General features: G+C 45.1%; 1 protein-coding gene across 1 annotated transcript in view; it reads left to right on the forward strand.

The window, feature by feature from the left end:
* Positions 1 to 19,735, forward strand: part of EHD2 (EH domain containing 2) — a 176,022-nt gene extending 156,287 nt beyond the window's left edge. The window contains exons 4-5 of the mRNA XM_069644369.1: positions 12,242 to 12,406; positions 15,122 to 19,735. Coding sequence (XP_069500470.1) covers positions 12,242 to 12,406; positions 15,122 to 15,658 — 702 coding nt within the window. The 3' untranslated portion in view covers positions 15,659 to 19,735. The remainder of the gene's footprint in view (positions 1 to 12,241; positions 12,407 to 15,121) is intronic.
* The last annotated feature ends 1,524 nt before the right edge of the window (positions 19,736 to 21,259 follow it).

The following is a 21,259-nucleotide window of genomic DNA, read 5'->3' on the forward strand; positions in this document are numbered from 1 at the left end:
ATGCACAGTTAAGCCCTGAGGTGAGAAGGGCTGAGATATCCCGCTGTTTGGCTGTTACCTGGAGTAGAGAAGAGGAGGTGCGTGTGCCTTTAACCAACTCAGCTGACTCTCAGCAGCTGACTATAAGTGGCCGCCTCCACCGCCCTTGCGGCGTTAAGCCCTGAGGTGAGAAGGGCTGAGATATCCCGCTGTTTGGCTGTTTGGCGAGTTGGGGAGCCAGGACACATCGATCATGTCGGACTCCATTCCAACTGCCCTGAGAACAAGGGCGCAAATACGACGCGAGGAGAAGGTGCAGAATAAAATCACTCCTCGTACACCTGCAAGAAAAGTAAGCCGATTCTTTTCATGTTCCTCAAATCCTGACTCTGTTGTCCATGAGCAGCTTTATGTTTGCCAGGAAACACCTGACGCCGGAGTTTTCACTCGCACGTCTGAAAATTGCACACTTCACTCAGACGTGGTGTCGTTTGATTCAAAACTTTGTGGAGCGGCCCACCCCCTATCATATGTGAGCCTGTTGGACGAGAACGTGATCTGTGTCGAGGTCCCCTTAGTAGCTCCACAGGCGGGTCTGTTATCCGCGGACACCAGCGGCTATGAAGGTAATACGTGCATAGCTGTTCAGGATGCGTGTATGATTCTAGAAAATTCGGTTGGCTTACCTGATGCTGGGTTGTGTGACTTTCCACTTCTGGATGAGGCGGGTGGTGGCGGGGGGTTGGCCGCCGTGGCGTGGGTGCAGGACCCCGGAGCCGGCGATGTTGGTGGGCGCGCCGTCGTTTCTCCCGCGGATGCTGACTTGGGGGCGGCACCTGTGAGCGTGCGCGCACCCGACAGATCTGGGGGTTTGCGCGTTGCTGCGTGCGCGAGCCAGGCGGACGGATGGAGAGACGGAGCTCCTCTGTTGTCTGCAGCGACTCCTGGCTTGCTGCAGCCCGGTGGCAGCCCCGTCCAGCCTACTCCAATAAGTGCCAGTTCTCCTGTTCATCTGTCCCGCACGGCTTTCTGTCGCTCTTTTTCAACTGATGAGATTTCTCACTCTACGCAGTCTGTGATGAGCTTGGGTCAAGATTGTGTCCAACGCCAACAGGATCCCCACTCTGACAGATCTGTGTGTATGCCACAAGCTGACCCAAGTGCTCCGTTCACTGAAAACAGGAGAAACTCCTTAAGTGTTGTGACAAAAGTTTTGGAAAACTTAGTAGCAATGAATAAAGAGTGTCTTGCAAACACTCAGAAAGGTCCTACTTCTCCTACGTTGAAACCTGATAAACACACCACAAAAAGGCAAATATCACAACTAACTGGCGCAAATGAAGATATATGGTCTAAGGTGTGCTACAAACGCTTCAAAATTAACAATCAAACTCCAAGTAATTGTGAACCACACGAGGGACTCGAACATGTGTTGACCTCTCAGAAAAGGTTGACCACGCAACAACACCACTTTAACAGGTCCCTTACGTCTGTTATCCATACCTCACAGCGCTCTGCCACCAACAAATGTTTGTCAGAAGATTCACAAGACTCCTCGTTCATGGAACATCCATTTCCAAAAATACGCCATATTAAAGAAAAGTCGGAAATGGCTAATCGACTTCAGCCACCAGTGTTCAGTGCTGAAAACAGAGCCACTATGCCTCAGACTGAGCTACAAACCCTAATAATTTAATCTATGACGATGTCTATGGCCCCTTATATGAAATTATATGAAGCCTTGCATGAAGCCACTAAGGACCTGACAACTGTTGTGGCTCTAATGCATTCGAAATTAATCCGGTTTGAACAAGTCTGTGATCAGTCCTACAACGACCAACAAGAAGGTTTGAAAAGACTAGACGGATCATGTACGCTGTTAAAAGAGCAAAGGAAAAATGATGCAATTGACAAAAAACTCTTGTCTGAAGTAGCGAGAGAGGCGCTAGCTTTGATTAAATACGACGGTCTGACTTCAAACCTGCAAAAGCATCAAATCACTCCACCAACTGTGAGTAAGACACCGACTCGATGCAATAAGTCTTTAAATGAACGCTGCTTAGGGGATTTAAACCAAAACACTCAAGAGCCTTCACACGCGATTGTAATCCATGAAGACGTGCACCCAGGCCCGTCGGTCTCGACGGATCCTATATTGGAAAAGCTGGCAACATCGCCAACCATAAGTGAGGTAATTCCCCCAAGTATGATACACATAACGGGGAATCTGCCCACGTAAAACACAGAACCCATGCCTATAATGATGACAACATCCGAAGATATTACTTCTGACATTTCATTCAACACTGCATTTGAACAGGCAAGGGGGAATTTGAACCAAGCATTACGAGACTCCCAGGTGGCATCTTCCTCTCAGTGAGATTTGGGCGCTGATGCTTCTAAAACTATTCCCTCTGCAATATCTGCAGTGGCTTCAATACCCACTTATTCGGTCTTCAACAAGGTGTCACAACCCAAGGTGTCGACCTCTAAGCCCCTGGCTAATCCACATGCAAAACAGGTGAAGAAACCTAAAAACCAAAAAGGTCTTAGAAACAAGGCACTACATGGTGCACAGAAATTTCTACGTAATATAAACGTGGTCCAGAACGTGGCAAGCAACATCAACAAGTGTCTAAAGGCAGCCTCTTCAATCAGTGGGAAACCGCAAAATAAACCCTCAGACACAGAAGTTTCTGTAACACCTGACGCGGTGACCGCGTCAGGTTCGAACCATGTCTTATCAAGTGAGCTGTTGAACTTATCAACATACGACGAAGTAACACACGATATTCAGGACATGGAGACCAACTCTTCCCATGAGAATCAAGAGGTAGACGTTGTCCATACCTTGATAGATGTAGAGAACGTCAACCAAATTAACATCGATGCTTCGGCATATGGCCCTGGAAGTGAACCTCCTGTTATCCAAACCGTTCCAAGTATCACCAATTCAAGTTCTTGTTCCGTGACTGGCACGCAAACGACTCAAAATGCATGGTCCTCTGCAAGAAGAACCTGTCAAATAATTAATGAAAAGGAAGTCCATCAGGGGCATCTGAAATCGCTGAACAGTCCAGTGTTTATGACCCTACACGAAAAAAGGATGCGGGTCACTACGGAACAGGGGTTGTTGGCCCCTGGAAATATTCAGACTAATCCGGATGTCCCCGCTAATCTGGCGGTAGCAAGGCTGCACAACGATACCGTAAAAATCTCAGACATTGATAGGATTGACCCTGGTGAGCGTCAAATACGCAATTCAAAGGCTTCCCTGAACGACGTTCGAATGTCTCAGCCCAGAACGTCGAGAGGCGCTAGTTCGATGTGCCCTATTTACAAACTGGTCATTGAAAAGCTAGATTCCTCTGATAATCTAATACTGAACCGAGGCAACATAATCAGGCTTTTACACCTCGTGCCAGCCCTACGGGCCATAAGTTCAAACGACCTGAAGATCGTGGAGTTCTTCAACGAAAAAAGGAACGATAAGGTGGTGCTTCACGTCTCGTCGCCTATTGTTGCTTCAACAATACTGGACGCCAATATCGCTCTGTTTTCTGGCTTTGAAGTCTTTAAATACTCTGAATCGTCTCATAAAATATCTAATGGAGTTGAGGTCCCATACACCCACAAAGTCCTAAGTAAGTACGCGTGAGTGAGTATGCTGAAACCCATGGATCAGAGTGTCATCGACGTTCAAGCATCCCCCTGTTCATCAAATCAGAAGGCATCCTTGGTTGGAAACAAACAGAAACAACTGGGTAATTCTTGCCATGACCAGATACTGGAGGTTTCTGAGATGGAGCAACAAAAAGATAACATACGAATTACTATACTCTGTAACGTCAAACAAGGTGGATCGAGTGTTCCTAGTAACAAATCCTTCAGCCCAAGTGGCGGTAAGCAAGCGTGGCAATGGTTGTCTGCAGCCTTATGCAGAAAAAATCCCCAATAATGCCGGAATGAGGCCCGTAAAGCTCAGTGTAGATTGGCTTCTTGGAACACTTGTGGGTTTTCACACCTGTTCAAATCAAATTGGCTTGCATCAATCGATATTGCATGTCTCCAGGAAACCTGGCTACGAGAAACCCCAATCATGGACGACTTTGAGGTGGCCTTAAATCCTGCTCTAAAATCTTTAAAAGGACGCCCGATGTCGGGCTTGGCCACCATGGTTAGGAAATCCTCAGGCTGGAGAATTGCGAGTTCGACTAATTATTCCCCTTTCATCCAAGTAACCTTAATGTCAAAATTAAAACACGAAGTGTCGCTTATGGAACAGTTATGTGTTGTAAACCTGTACTGGCACCATACGAATGCTGGAAAACAGGTATTCATCGATCAGATTATGGAAATAGTTGATGAACTGCTGGAAACAAATGGCTGGCCGAATGTTCTCATCTGTGGTGATTTAAACATCAACCTATTTAAACCATCAGGCCCCGAAAAACTTCTTTGGCCAAGTCGTGGTCGGACGAATTGACCCTAAGAAACGTACAACTTCTAAATGGGAACACTTGTGATGATATGCCGCCAGCCCCCACGTGGCATCGTGATGGGCAAAGGTCAACAATTGACTACATATTTGTGTCAGAAGCCCTACACCCTCGGATAACCTCGCTGAAAATTATTGAAAAGACGGAAAGCGATCACAACATGCTAATAACAGAATTTATAACTGTGCCAAAACAGAAACTAGAGCTATGGCCCCATCAAATCCAGGTGGTTTCCAATAGAGTAAGATTGAGACTCGAAACACATGATGTGGAACATCTGGTAAATCTCTACTGCAAGACCTGCCCAAATGTTGACTATGATCACCTTTTGACACATTATAAGCCCAAGCAAACGGGTTTTAAGAATATGGCCTTTGTACACCAACACAGCTTCGACCGGGAATTGCTGGCACAAAAGCGTCTTATGTGTCAAGACATACGAAGGCTGACGTGTACAAAGGGTTCAACATACTTACGCGACGTAAAGGCGGTTAAGCAAAGATACAAAAACTGGCTAAAAGCTCATAAGCACGTTATGTCCCAAAACGATGCAGAACAGATGTTGATGGTCCTAAAAAACAAGAACACTAGAGACTTTTGGAGGCTTATGAATAATCAGCACGCCCCACAAAAAGCCATACAAGTCTGTATGGTGTCTGAATCTGATTGGATAATTCACTTCGAAGGTTTATACAAAGCATCTGTCTCAACTGACGGCCCTGTTAAACCAACACCTAAACCGTGGGCCTTGTCTTATCCAAAAGATGAAATAGTGACCATCACTAAAAAAGCGAAAAATTCACGGGCACCTGGTCCTGACGGCCTGACAAATTTTACTATAAAACAACATCCAGAGCAATGGGCAGAGTTCTGTGTAACGTTGTTTAATCGAGTAAATTTAAGTGGCCAGACGCCAAAATCCTGGAAGACCGCGATAGTTGTACCTATCTCCAAAAAAGGCGACAGAGCAAACCCGAAAAACTATCGTCCAATTGCTCTATTAGACGTCCTAGGTAAGATCTACGCCACCATGCTCCAACAAAAACTCGTAGCCTGGTCACGAACTTCGAACCACGTGGATAAGCGCCAATCAGGTTTCGTGAAGCAGGTGGGATGTTCGCTGAATTTATTCCTGCTAAACATTATCAAAATGGAAGAGATAAAGTCAAATACGAAGGTGTATCTAGCCTTTATAGACTTCTCATATGCTTTTGACACCATCAATAGAGCGATCCTGTGGGAAAAACGGAAGCGTTGGGATGCCCGTCAGACTTAATAGCGGCAATTAAAGAACTGCACACAAACACCTCTATCCGAGTAAGGCTGGATCAATTGGGGCAACCATCCAAAGTAATAAACACCTCCAAAGGAGTCAAACAGGGGTGTCTGTTAGCTGCAGTACTATTCAGCCTTTTTATATCGGACGTAGGTGAAGCAATTGTGGCAACTAATTCATTTCCGCCGAAAGTGGCCAAATCACATTTAAATTGGCTACTATATGCTGATGATTTGATCATTCTGGACCGGACATCCATTGGGCTACAAAGAAAGTTAAACGCAGTTCAACAATATGTCACATCTAATCAACTACTGATCAACACAAAAAAATGTGAAATACTGGTCCTGCAAAACCTAAAAGGCTGCTCGGTGGCGCAGAAACGCACCCCAAATTGGACGCTAGGCCATGAAAATTTGCAAATATCTGCCAGTGTTAAATATCTGGGAATGCTCATAAGCTCATCAATAACGGATGGACCGTGGCAGGCCGACATAAGAAGAAAATGCAAGCAACTAGCAAACCAGGCACTAATTATCCACAAAAGATATGGTAAATTCTCGTTAAAACCTGTTCTGGCCTTTTACCATCAGAAGGTAATCCCCGTATTGACATACGGGGCTGAAAATGCCTTCGGCTGCTCTTATGAAATTTGGGACTCTTTAGAGAACTGCTTTTGGTCCAAAGTCTTAACACTCCCGAAAGGCGTGAAGACTGCCTGCATAAGATACAAATTGTCAATAATATCGATTCATGCCAGGATTAGCTGGAGTTTACTAAACTTGTATCGTAAAACATGTTCTAGAGCACAAATCCCTCAATTTGACATCTTCTACGACGGTTCAGCTGGTAACTCCAATGTCATCACAATGTGGTCAAACAGGTGTGAAGAATTATAACAGAATTACGACATCAAGAGTGAGTTGCTCCATGAAAATCCGGATGCGGCAAAGCATAAAATCTGGCGCATTGACTGGGAGCATACATGCACAAAGAGAGCGATGGCCAAATCGATGTGTGATGTGCCACTGGAAGCACGTGCCTTCAATACCCAGCAGCGTTACATCACTCTGTTTCCAGATCCACAAGCAAGAAAGCTGTTTTTACTGTTCAGGCTAAATTTGTTCAAAACTACTGAACGTCTTCGCTTATGGAAGAATAACGAGCACTTAAAACCTGAATGTAGACTTTGTCTGCTAGTCAAAGAGTCACTCAAACATTTAGTGCTATTTTGCCCTAAGCTAGAATCTGAAAGATCAATCCACTTGGGCCCATGGAGTGTAATCCATCCATCCTTATGTGCTGATGATTGGTGGAACCATTTGTACCAAGGAACCAACTTGAAACTGATATTTCCATTAACACGTTTTTTGGAGCAAATTGAAAAATGTCTGATGATGGCACCAGTAGGGGGAACAAATTAGTAAAACCTGACACGGTATAATCTGTATGATAACTTTGTGGATGGAGCTCGTCCAAAAGTCTACTACTGATGATTGTTTGTATGTCTAAATGTTGTTTTGGTGGTTGTACATATGTTGTCATTTTTTAAGGTTTGAAAAAATCAATCAAATACAAAAAAAATAAAAAAAATATGCACAGTTCTGGCTGGGTACTCACACTATAAATTTGAAATAGGCCATCAAGATCTGGTCAGGTTGGCTACGGTTCTCTCGCCATGGGACGGTCTCTGGTTCTGGTCACAGCGATCTGGTCTGGGTCTGGTCTGTGGTTCTGGATCTCTGGTTCTGGTCTCGGCACTGCACAGCGGTCTGGATACAGCTCTGCTTTCTGGGTTCTGGCACAGGGTTCTAGCCAGAATCAAACAGCTCACCCGGCTGTTGAATAGTTTGGTTAGGTGGCTGGATTCTGAGGCCTGCTGAGAAAGATTCAGCTTTTGGACTAGGCCTCTCTGCTGCAAGTTCTGAAGTCTGGATTCTAAGTTCTGTTTCTGGTGTCTTCTGGATATTGTCTGGTCTGGCAAAATGCTTCGCAAAAAATCAGTTTGAAGTGGAAAGTGAATCTCTACCTGGGTCTCAATGACTCCTTTTATGTCTTTTGAAAGTGGGTGGGAAGGCTGACTTTCTATGCCCAACCCTCTGAGGATCCTGATAGGTGAGAGAATCTACCGTCCTCTGATTGGGGAAGAAAATGAAGTGTCATCGTGATGGGGTAGGTTTATGGGTCAGAGGATCATCCCCTTGTCAATTTGCACACAAATCTATTTTTGATCCAAATACATATTTATCTATGTACAACTTTTCTAATATTATATGTCCAGTTAACATATTTTCTGTAGCACCAAATCATCCGATCCCTGTCTTTGTAAGATGTTGTGTCCACTTCTGACAGAATTCTGCCCTTTTCGTCCAGAACACAACCTCTAAACATTTCCAGAATTTACACAAACGTGTGCAAGGAGTATGGGCATCAGATGATAAAAGTGTCAGATTTTTAACATACAGACATTTGGAGTAATACCCTATTTTCCGCTACTACCCCCCAGAACATACCACAGAGTCCTAACACCTCTTAAAATGTGCACAAAAAAATCACCAGAATAAATGATATTATTATATAATTTTGACAATTTCGTACTATGAATTATCCATATTTTTAAAATTATGCTCTGGTCCAGAGGGGTGTGGTTTCCCAAAGCACATGGTGGAATTTTCTGGTTTGTCCACTTCCTCCAAGCTCAGCTTGCTCACAGAGGCACTGCTCCTCCTAGTTTCTTCCAAGAGGAAGCCATTTACGACCCCTGATTTAGCATTTGCCTGGAGCAAAGGGAAGTTCATTGTTCTATTTCCCTGCTCAATCAGAGAGGTGTAATCTCCTTTTGGTGGGAACAGCAGAAGGCAGCCAGGCCTGTGAATGCAGTTGCTGGGCAAGTTTCAACTCCTGTCGGGGGTAGTTGCCGGGCAGAATTCAATCTCTTCAAGCCAGGCTTCAGCTAAATGTCACTTTGTTCCAGTTTTCTTCATTCAAATCAAACTTACAATTTTTACACATGCAGCTAGAACGCTGATTCTAAGTTCAAAACTATGACATTTAAACAGTTGCAACCTATGTGACACTCAAAAGTAGGTCACTCATTTATTTTAAACATTTCGATTTTAGTGGTTTTAAATCCAATTTCACTTAAGCTGCTGACATCCACAGCTCAGCCAGTTTTGTTATAAACATTGCTTTAGGCTCTTCATCTTTCCAGATTTTGTATGCACACAAGACTACATTCTGCCAAATGTCTGCTGGTGTTCAGTGAGATTTTTGAATATCTTGCAATGTTTAAAATAGGCATTTTTAGCTTGCATTTCAGAGAAACAAATGTGATTTCAAAGCGCTTTTTGAGCTAACAGGCACTGCTCTTTTTCCTTTGGCACCACGTTTCACTCATGGCGCTTCTGGCCCATCACGCTCGCACTGGTGGGTGGCAGGTCAGGCGACCATTTTGGTGTGCACAAAACTGCGCGGTTTTCCTGGATTCTGGCGCAAATGTGGGCTTTTCGGCCATCTTGGATTTTCTAAGCCCACAGCACCAAATGTTGTCGCCTAATAATTCAAACATGGGTCAAGACACCTGACACATCTCTGAAAAGAGTGGGCAATCGTGGTGATGCGGAGGGCATAGGGGCTTTTTCCCGTGGGATACGACTGGGAACGTTCCTGACATTGGACGCCTGCCAGATCATGTGGAGATCAGCAGGTCTGCGTCGGGTTCCGCTCGTCACCATTTGTTGTGTGTCGCGTATTGGCACAGGTAGCGGAGCTGCGTTCCACTGGGCTGCGTTGCGCACACGCAGAAAGGAAGACGCAGACAGCGGTTCCCTCTTCATCGGTCCCCCACTCATGAGTGCCTTTATGGAGAGCGTGGGGCCATATTTATTTGGACATGCTGTGGTGTACCACATCACTGCATGTCATTATGCAACGCGCATGTGAATTTGTGCTGCATGTTTGTGATGTGTGTATGAGTGCATGCAAGGATGTGTGTTATGTAGTATCATGTAATGTGGGTGTGACTGTGAATGAGGAGTGTAGTATGGTGTGGGGCTTGAGTAAATGCGGGAGGGAGTGAATGTTGTGTATGCACGTGGTTTATTATGGCATGACTTTTAATTCTGGGCATCTGATGCCATTCTTGCTTTATCATAGAGGCCCAGAATTAAAAGTCATGCCACAGTAGAAAGGGCTAGACATGCTTCCCCAAAATTGTTATTACTGGGGTAGACTGGCATTTTGGGGCAGCCTGACTAGCCCTTTCTACTGTGGCATGACTTTTAATGTACCAAACGTCGCTTTTATTTAAATTGTGGCATGGCATTTTATTCTGGGCCTACTAAAGGCGCGAGGACCAGAACGGTGGGGGGAACACGGGAATACCCATACCTTTTTGCACAAGGTGATGGGAGAACTGGGGGTGAACAATGTATCTGGAATATTTTGGACCAGCATGTCTTTTGTGAGAGTCCGATCACAGGTTTGTTCTGATGCACCAGGGTAAGCGTGTTGGTTGGGTTCCTTGGCAATGTATCCTGGGGTGTTGCCACCAGTGTGACACAATCAAGCCATGGCGCTAATCCTGTAAGGATAGGAGTAGATGGCTTCTGCTGCCACACATGCTGTTAAGTTGCAAAAAGGGTCTTCAGGTGTGATACACTAAGGGGTCACTTTTTTGTAGGAGCTAATTGCACAGAGGAGAACACCAACAGGACTGTGTGTACCTACATGCACAACACCCCTTCAGGCCATTTTCTTTCTTTGCACTACGGCAGGGGTCTGTTATGTTTGGCTCTCTGTACGTTTTGGTCTACAACTCCCATCAGCACCAGCCAGCATAGTCAATAGTGAGGGCTCATTGAGGAGGTTGCAGACCTTTTCAGTACGGAGTGTAAACAATGCACGAAAATACACCTTGGCCTGGGTTGTGTGCATTATTTTCACTTTGCAATGCAAACAAGTGTAAATGCCTTGCACTGTCTTAACAGGGATTCCTGTTGACCTCCAGCTTTTAGGCGCTGCTAAAAGCAGGTACATTCCATAGCAGTCCAACCCATCTTCGCCAGCATCAGCATCAGGTGTGCTGCTGTAAATGCATTTGTTTTTGCCAGGCGGAGCAGATGGAGGGTGGGGATGTAATTTTTCCTTTCTCCGCTCCTCCGCCTGCCAAGAAATGTGAAATCCCCTGGAGTGGTAAAACAGGTGTTAACCCAAGCATAAACCTTTTCAACCAGGGTTTCTAACTCCGACTTCACTGCTCTGGTGACTTAAAAGATGACGAATGCCTGCGGTTTTTGAGCATCCCCTTTTGGGATGCAGACTACCAGTAGGTTCCGACACCATAGTAAGTGACAGAAGGTGTTGATCGAAATTGTATATTTGCCATCATTTTCAAAATTGAATTTCAGTCAATTAGATCAGATTGTTCACCACTTGTTTGCGTGAATGGATGCAGAGCGCAAGGTGTGGTTGTGTGAGATCACAGGACCTTCTTAAAAGAGTAAGGCTTGAGGATTGGTGTGCTCCTAATAACAGACTGCATACTGGTTGGCTGTGGTCACAGTCATGTTCCTCAGTTCTTGGGGCTGTGTAATACTATGTCCAATGTCCCTTCTAGTCTGAATGTTGTGGTATACGATTTTTAGGTGTGCAGTCTTATTACCAGGAATGCATTCTTATCAGCTTTGAAGTAAGGTTTTTTTTTAATCTTGTGATAAGAATTTCACCTTTTTAGGTTTGCTATCATTGTTCCTCTTACCATTGTGCCCGCTTGATGTGTTGTAGTCGCGATAATGTGCCCTTTTTTTGGTGTCTTTTTTTATACTATGTTTGTTATTGTTATTGTTAGCGCCCCAATACCTACGGGCCTACTTTGGCGCTTTACAAATAATACAACTTAACCCAACTTAACTAATTAGCTTAATATTGAGAATTGAATATGTCTCACTGCTTCTTTGCTTTATTCCGATGGAGCCCCTACTTTTTGAATCAGTCAGGGTGAGAAAAAATCAGGATACAGGTCCCGCTGCGGCGATAATCCCATATGTAGTAAATGAGGATGAGGAATTTCCTAAGGCCTTGGCATGAGTTTGTGTAGCTGCTTGGTGTGGGTATATCCCAATCCCCTGGAATTCCGTTTCGTGTACTTGGCAAATTCTCTAGAAACGTATCTATGTGTTGCTGTGGCCCACATATGCAGGAAGGGCCCTAAATAAAGTCCACAAACATGGCTCCATGTTACATGATGTTGCTGGAGGTAATTCAATGTGCAACAGATGAGGATTGGAAAATGGGGGAATTCCTCAACCGGAAGGTGTTTCTGAGAGGCTAGCCGTGCTGTAGAAAGTCAAGCACGTGCCCCCTCATTGGCACAGGCCTGTTGGGAAAGTTCCCAATTTCCCACTGACCAACTAGAATCTGCCTCCCTGTAAACTGCATTCATAATAATAATCCTCCCATTGAAATGTCTGCTGTGTCCCCTCTGTAGGTTCATGCCCACATCATCAGCCACCTGAAGAAGGAGATGCCGTCCGTCTTCGGGAAGGACAACAAGAAGAAGCAGCTGATCGCCAAGCTGCCGGTCATCTTCGCCAAGATCCAGCTGGAGCATCACATCTCGCCCGGCGACTTCCCAGACTGCTACAAAATGCAGGTGCGAGAAGGCCGCCATGCGCATTGCAATGGCGACTTGGGGTGGGACATGGCAATGAACGCAGGGATCGCTATGGCTTTTTAGTGACAGGGGAGAGGTTCAGCAGATGAAGCACATGATCCTTGGTGGATATTGCCAGACTCCTATGAAGTGATAAATTGCCTTCGGAACACATCCTGATTTCACAATTGGGCTATATGTGATATTGCATGTTGCAGCATCCTTAATCACAACTCTTCGGCCCTGAAGCACCATTTTATTTCTGTTTGCCCTCCTGAAATCCCCCAATCTGGACAGTTCACCCAATCCCTCACTTTTGGATAGAACATACACTCTTTGAAGGTACAACATGTTTCTTTTTAGAGAGATTCAGTATCTTAATGTTAAAGAACCTTTTCCAAAGTTAGTTTTTTGTATAATTAGGTAGCACCCTGTTTGTTGGCCCTATGTCTAAGACTATGTTAGTTTTACATGTTGGGATGTTATGGTCCTAACCCCTAAGCAGATTCCCTTGTCCTACTTCCTCTCCCTTGGCTTTGCCTCTTCTAAAGGGGCTGCTCTCATGGCAACCTGTGTAACACAGCTTATTTCCCCTTGCAGAACCTACACCCACTCTTGTACCTGAAAATGTGTTCTGCTCTCCCAGGGATTGGGTATCCACTGTCAGTAGGAGGGCTCTCCTCCTGGAGAAGAAAGCACATTGCAAACTTTTGTAAAGTGTACGCCTATTTACAAAAGCACTACTTTGAACAAAGAAGGAAACTTGCAGTGGAAGGATACACAGTGCACAGAATATTTCTGGCAGTACTTAGTCCCGTCATTCTCGTTGGTACTTTACCATGTACCAGACAACAGTTGACAATTGGTGTCTGTAATATCAATCAGCCAAAACTAAAAGGTAACATAGATATGATGGAGGCAGACACAATGGGTCAATAGTACCAAGACTCAAGGGTAAAGCTGAAGATCATTCAGTCCTGTGTGCCAGGAGGAAGAAGCAAATCTTCAGACAGAAAGGGCACGAGGTCCTTATGTACTGTGAAAGGGACTGTTTATCCTCTCATTCATTAACTCATTCACCTGCACAATCCCACTGCCCACTCCCTCCAAGGCAACCATCCCCTTGGAAACATTCCCTCTCATGTCTTTCTATTTCCCTGAACGTATCAATTTAGCTGAGGATGTATTGCCCTTGCAGCCCAACCAGCACTCGTTTGGTTCTCTCCTCTCCTAAGGGTTGATCTGGTGGAAGGAGTCCTGCATTCTTTTTCTTTGTCCAATCCCTCAGATTTAATCTTAGAAACAATCAAAATCAGCGCCAAAAACCTGTTGCAGACGATGTTGTCCCATTGTTCTTGCACAGTAGACTGGTATACCAAAATTATCACCACCAATCCCTTCCCTCTGGCAAAGGAATATTAAGCGTGTCGTCTGAGCCCTCGGCTAATTCAACGCATTTACCGGACAACATATGTCAATGCTGCATTGGTGTCTGTCTGCCCGACCAGGGTCTGCGCCAACGCTGCCATCTGATTGCACTGCTACACTGGTGCCAATCCACTCCTTGAAGCTAACACTTTAATTAGAAGCTATGAAAAAACAACCTGTTTCTCAGCAAATGCTACAGTCTGATGGGTCACTGGTTAGCACTACTGAAGTGAAGCTTTCTCACACCAAGACCTCAGCCAATGCCATGCTGTAACTGCTAACCAAAGGACTAAACCATCCTTGTGCGCCAACACCAAAAATGAGTGCACGTACACTGTGTATGATGTATAAGTAATTTCTTTTTATATATATATGAGTTTCTTCTTAACCGTTGACAGTTTTTTGGAAATATAATCTTTTGATCTTTATACTCTTTACAATTCCATCAATTGTTGCTTTAACAGTTTCACAATTGTTACACTCAGCAACAATTTTAAAACCATTCACGTAACATTTGTGGGACTAACGTTAGAGACTGGCATTAACCCTAGAGACTGGGCAACAATAGTAAAACCGTTCAAGCAAAATTTGAGTGACTAACCCTAGAGATCAACAATTGTAAAATTGTTTGAGGAAACTGAGTGTAACAATTGTGAAACTGTTAAAGCAACAATTGAGGGAATTGTAAAGAGTATAAAAATCAAAAGATTATATCTGCAAAAACTGTCAACGATTAGGAAGAACTCTTATATATATAAAAATAAATTACTTATAAATCATACATGGTGTACGTGTACTAATTTTTGGTGGTTGGCGCACAGGGAGGGTTTAGTCCTTTGGCTAGGTTTGTCCTCTTGGTGTGACATAGGACTTTCGGTCACTTTCTAAACCAACCTATGCGGCCTTTGGCACCAGGCTAAATTTACACTCTCTAACAAAATCTGACTGTATTTTCATTTCTGAAGTAGTAAGCGCAGTGAAGTACGAACCCCACTTCTTTACTTTATTCATCGCTGTAAATGCCCATTAAGTGTCACTGCTGCACTGGTCTGTGCGCTCATTTGCCCCAACCACATTGTGTAGCTTGTGCAGGAGTCACCCTCAGAAGAAGGCACGGGCATATGGGTTTCAACTCTTATCTGCTACATGTTAGAACACTTGTGATTGAGCTTAGAAGCCATTAGGAGGTGCACATGGGTGGGCATGATGGGGCATGTCTTAATTGCATCATTGTGTCAGTGTTTCCAAGCCACTGAGTTCTTCTGCTGTTGTTATCCCTTTCTCTAGGAGCAACTTATGATCCACGACTTCAAAAAGTTTCACTCCCTGAAGCCCAGCATGATTGAGGCCTTGGATGAAATGCTGACGGCTGACATTGCAAAGTTGATGCCTCTCCTCCGCCAGGAGGACCTGGATCCCACTGACCACATGGTCCAAGGAGGGGCATTCGATGGCACCCACAATGGCCCATTTGTGGAAGGTTCCACTGACGGTGTCTATGAAGGGGCTGATGACGAGGAATGGGTTGTCACCCGGGACAAACCCAAGTATGACGAGATCTTCTACAACCTCTCTCCCATGGATGGCAAGTTGAGTGGCACCAAAGTCAAGACCTGGATGGTCACCACTAAGCTTCCCAACTCAGTTCTCGGCAAGATCTGGAAGCTGTCTGACGTCGACCGGGATGGTATGCTGGATGATGAGGAGTTTGCCCTGGCTAGCCACCTGATTGAAGTGAAACTCGATGGCCATGGGCTCCCTGGTGATCTGCCGCGGCACCTTGTCCCTCCCTCCAAGAGGCGCCAGAAGGGCTCTGCGGAATAAAACTGTCACTGCTGCACCGTGCATATCAGCTCTCTTGGTTTTCAGAGGACTGTTCCTACTGAGCATGTGCGGTGGGCGAAGAAAACAAAATATATGAAGCTTTCTTTGGCAATATTGACTGAAAAACCCTCTGTTCGAGATACGTTTTGGCCAACTTGATTTGCAATGTATAGGATATCAAGTGGGTTAAAAACTGATCTTGAAGCATTTTGCGATGCTGACGTAATGCTCAGTTTTGTGCCAAAACAATTAACATACAAGGTATATTTCTGAAATGTTCTGCCCTGGTTTTTGAGCATGTGACACCCATGCTAATGGCTGAGCACTTCACTTGGCCCTGATCTACTGAGGTGGAGCTTCATGGGGTCAACCACATCATGTTCTTGAAAAAAGGTCCCCACATTCATAATGATGGTGTGCCTACTGTCATATATCAGTTTTACAAACTTAACAGAATCGCTGGCCTTAAGTAGTATCCATGTCCTGTTGGGGGTGTTGGGGCATTACTACCATTTTAGCCTTCACGTCTAGGTTGCCTTTTTCACAACTCTCTAATGGCTGCCGGCGTACAGGTGTGCTGAATTCTAGAACATAATCAAGATAAGTGACCAGATAGCTTTCTTCATTGACCAACAAATGAGCTTGGTGACCCAAAGAAGCTTCATTTAATGTGTACTTAGAGAGATGTCAAGTTTCAGAGATATCACCTGTCCTTGGCAGGGTGAGTGGGCGACATATCGGAATGTTACTTCTTGCCGTGGCACTAGAGGAGACATTTCAGACGTCTGGATGTTGGCAATACTGTATTGTCTTTGAGCCCCCTCAGATGTCATATTACCATTGGTCCTTTGCTGCCTCTATTAGAATGTGTGAAAAGAGCACACGTGTTCCCAAGCAGGAGGAGCCTGATGCTTCTCTTGGTTTGGGAACGAGGGACACAACAAAGGTCTTGGCGGTGCCTGGCAGAGCAAAGCTATTATTGAAGTGTCCATCATTTACAATTCACTGGTCAGACTTTGCTATTTTAATCACTGTGAATGGTGCAGGAGGCCTGCGGCAGATCTCGCTGCAAACCCAGGAAGATCCAGGAACTGCTCTGCCTCCTAAGCAGCTGGACATGGAATCTCAACCCGGTGCTATCAAACTCTGCCTGCCCCCTTATATTGAGGAAGGGGTGGTTTCTCATTGTCATGGTCCCTGTGCCAGGGTGAAAAGAGGAACTTAAGATGTTGCAAGTCAGACAGCAACAACACAGCCATTATAGGGCAATGCACAATGACTATGGAAGGCTCCAGTGGTTACCCATTTATATTCGATCAGAACATTTCTTGAAACTTTCCCCTTTGTCATCATACTTTGGTAGTGCAGCCCACCCCATGAGTGGTCTGGTTGATTCCTCTGGAACTCCCTGGCACTTGGTGGCTATTCGTGCTATCAGAGAAAGCATACGGATCCGAGGCATGTTCTGTTGGGGCGGGGGTGCAACTTTCATAGCTAAAGAAGACTGGAAGAGGACTTCTTGACTATTAAACTGCTGAGCTGCCTTGTAATTTAACATCTCAAAGCTGGATCCAAGGGAAGCCCTGGTGTTAGTAAATTGAGGACTCCCTGGGAGTCCCTTTGAGGCAGCCCCTCTCGTAGGTTGTCTTTTCTCTTGATGATAGGAACTGTCCAAAGGGGATCTGGAATGTCCTGTGGTCGGTCACATGTCATCCTTTGTAGCCGTATATAAAAACGGTATACACGCATTTCGTCGACCACTTTTTCATCGTGGGACTTTTCATCGCCGACCCTTTCATCGCCAATTTTTTTTTTTTAACATTTTTTTAGGGGGGTTGTTTGTGCGGGTTGGGGTATGATTTTTTAAGTAAGGGTGGGTTTGGGGGGGCGCAGCTCCCCCATAAATAAAAATAAAAAAATAAATAAAAATGTTGGCGATTAAACGGTCCGCGATGAAAAGTCCCACGATGAAAAAGTGCTCGACGAAATAACGTAGAACCTATAAAAAACACCTGGGGACTATGTAATATGCATGGCAAAGGGGGGTTTTGTCCTGTCCTCCAGAATTAACTTTATTTCCAAATTGCAGCTTCAAATTAATTCACCAGCATTCAATAGCAAAGCATTCCTAGGCATGGGCACATGAAAGCAGGGGCTTTTTCAGCCTCCTGATGAAGGTGGGTTTTTTGGTCACAAATGACCCAGGCTTCAAACAGCGACATTTATGTGAAAGTCTCCTCACTACCAAATGCAAGCGGTAATGGACTATTATTGGTTTACCTGGTGCTCGGGTGCAGCCCAACAAACGGAGGGCAGATTTGCAATCATCTTAAATACAACAGGGCCTGCCTTTTGTGTGTTGCTAAGGTCGGTCATTCCACTGATTGGATGTGTGTATATTTGTATCTGTTCCTGAGTTTGTTTGCTTCCTCTATTTTAGGTTGCCATTGTATATTTGACTGCACATGTACTCACACTGCAGGCATCACTTCACTGCTAACTGCTCTCCATCAGTGGGTGGAGTTGTCATCTATTTAAGAAGTATTCTTTATTCCTTCGGCTGCTTTCGTTTTGGAAATTACTGAATGACGCCCCACGATTGGTGCTGCTGCCGTGAGTAATGGACTCACAATAGAATGTTTCTCCAAGTGGTATTTTTTGGCATGTATTGGCTATCAGATGAGCTTAGTGTTTGGCTGCAGCCTGACCACACAGTTCTTCTGCCCCCAGTCGTATTACCAGCTGAATAGCTCAGTGCTCGCCTCAGACTTGGGTCCAGCATGCACTATAAAAGTTCAAATCCTGGCAGAGTCGACTCAGCCCATCACCCTTCAAAGGCTGACCAACTGAGTACCATACATTGGGCAATTTGCACTCTGAAGTTGGAGGCATCTGGCATTAAGCGTGCATAAAGGTCATATTTTAAATGACAGGCTTGTGAGGCCCTCCTAGAGCTCAATACATGCTGGATTCCTTAGCCCATATTCCCTAGTTCCCAGGCAGGCCTGTAAATTGGCCATCGATAAACCAGTGCTAGTCACTAATCTCGGATGGTGGACAGGCTGGCATGGTGTGCAGCTGGGGAGCATGCCAACTGTGTGAATCAAAACACATAGCAATCTGGTCTAATTACTCCCAACAGACGCACCTGTTTATGGTGATGGTGGGAGGGCTGCTGTGCGCCACGCCCATGCCCTATGCACTAATCACTGAGCGCGGGCCGGCTGTTGGTGCATGCGCACTTGGCACAGCCAGATCTTCTGTGCTTCATTAAAAGGCAGATGTTGCTGCAGGGCTTTTATACCAGTGCTGGCGTTGAAGGCACTGAATGACGTTTATATCAACATTTGACGACGCGTGACGCATCTCCTGTTTGAAAGACCCATTCCCAGCCCCACTCTTGGGAAGGTTTCTTCTTCGCGCCTAGTTTGATGCAGGAGAGCGGGGCCACCTGCTGGAAGGTAGTTGTGCCCACTGCGGGGATATATACCTTATTTCTAGCTTGTGACAACGTTTGGGTGCCAACACTCGAAGCCTATGCTCTTGTCTTGGGGATGTAGAGGGGAAGGACGGGGTGTGTCACCTCTTCTACTAACAGTGGGAGGGAGAAACATCTTGAGGAGGCCATGGCAGATTGCCAATAGCACGCGTCCCCTCAAACAACTTTTAAAGGCCATTTGACTTTTTCCATTAGGCAGGTTTCTTGATGTGAAAATGAAAACCCTCAGGCTGAAAACACCCCTCACGGAAGCTAGCAGTACATTGCACGTGTGTCTGAAGAACTCACTATAACAAAAGAAAACGCGTTCTACTTGTCAATATGTGTGCGTCTACAGAACATCAGGGCCTCCCCTCTTACGGGCCGTGTTCTGCTCTGCATGAAATGCACCTTTACAATGCGGCCTTGTGCCACGTGCCTCCCACTTGCTTCGTTAACTGTTTGAGAGTCACTATTCCGCACATTGCCAGCACGAGCCCGAGCAGGGCTCTAAATGCTTTCTAGCCTTACGTTTTGTTCATTACATGTATTTATACCATTATACTTTAATAAAGATTACCAATGCATTGATGAATGGACTCAAGTCTTTGGCGTTTTTTTTCTCTCCGAATAAATGTAAGATTTATTTATTTATTTATTATTTGCAGTGCGTATATAATACTTTTATACAAAGAGCTTTGACATAGGAAAGGCAGTACAATAAATTGAAATATCAACCAAAATAGGGTGTGAGGATTAAAGACCAGTTATCAAGAGAAAGAGAGAAGGAGTAAGTGAGAATTGAGATACAACGCAAGCAATCCCAGACGTATTTCGGTCTCGTTGGGCATCATAATTGAAGTGTTGATGGGGTCTCTAGGTACAGACATTCATAGTCCAATCTCTGGGCATATGAGTCCCACTCAGGTTGACCACAGCAACACTCAAGGCCGATGGCTGGAAGGTCATGAATTAATGTTAATCACTGGAAATTGCTCTGGGCAATGTTGGTTTTAGAGACCAGTATGTAGTAAGGATCTAGATGTATTGGAGGGTCGAGATTGCAGTGTTGTTTGACTGCCCATTCTACCCAAGTCCCCTTTCTTCTGCTCTCAGCATGCTGCTCTGAACTGTCCTGAAACTGCTGGACCTCCTTTTAGGCCAATGATTGGTGCACTCAGTATCGTGGGACACTTCGAAGAATCTGCTCTACATTTTATCTCTCATGCTTCTCATCTCATCACCCTCAAAATGAAGAACGCTCTGCTGGGCTTCACCATCATTATGACGTTTTGGAGCTGCATCAACCGGAAGCGGGGGTGGGGGAAAGAGGGTACGTATGGGAAAATCTTTTTTTCATGTGGCTGTGTGCAGTGTGAAATGGGTCCCTATCAAACAGGGTTCTGGCTCCTGCCCTCATTGAATGATGAACGACTGACAAACACGTTCTCTGCCATGAAAGGCAAAAGTCCAGGCATGCCCACAGGGGAGAGCCACCCAGCACGTTAGGGTGAAGTTTGAGCTGGGTCTCAGCCAGTCAACCAACCTGCTAATGGAGATGAAACGAGCGACTTGGGCTTTCATCTCAGAGGAATTCCCTGAGCCAAAAGTGCCTAGCTCCTATAACCCTTGGCATGCCACTTAAGTTATACTGCACCTATCATCATCATAGCGGTCTTGCAGAGCCAAAGCGTGTCTGAAAAGTCCTTTATGGGTTCTCCACCTGGGATGAACCAGACTATAGTCTATGGAAGAAATAGGAACAGAGGAAAGGGAAAATCAGATCAGGATATCAATGTACAGACAACTAGAAAGGAATGCAAGTAGACAATGCTTAGGGATCAGCCAAAGTGCTGAATGGAGAGAAGGTAATAAGACCGGCTAGTAAAGCCAAACATGTCTATGACCGAAGGTTCAGTACATTGCTGAGGTGTACTCTGTGGTCTGTGCATATGTGTGCGATGGACCCAATATGTGCTCAAGCGTGCCCTTCAAGTGTGCCAACCTCATCACCTTAGATGTGCATCAAATGTCCACCCTTTTGCTGGAAGGATGGTCTGGGCGTGACAGTCAAGTGTCAGAGATGTCAACTCCGAGAGTTGGTAGTGTTAAGTTGAAAGAGG

The sequence above is a fragment of the Ambystoma mexicanum genome, chromosome 2p, assembly GCF_040938575.1.
Source record: "Ambystoma mexicanum isolate Mex_15411 chromosome 2p, UKY_AmexF1_1, whole genome shotgun sequence".
NCBI lineage: Eukaryota > Metazoa > Chordata > Amphibia > Caudata > Ambystomatidae > Ambystoma > Ambystoma mexicanum.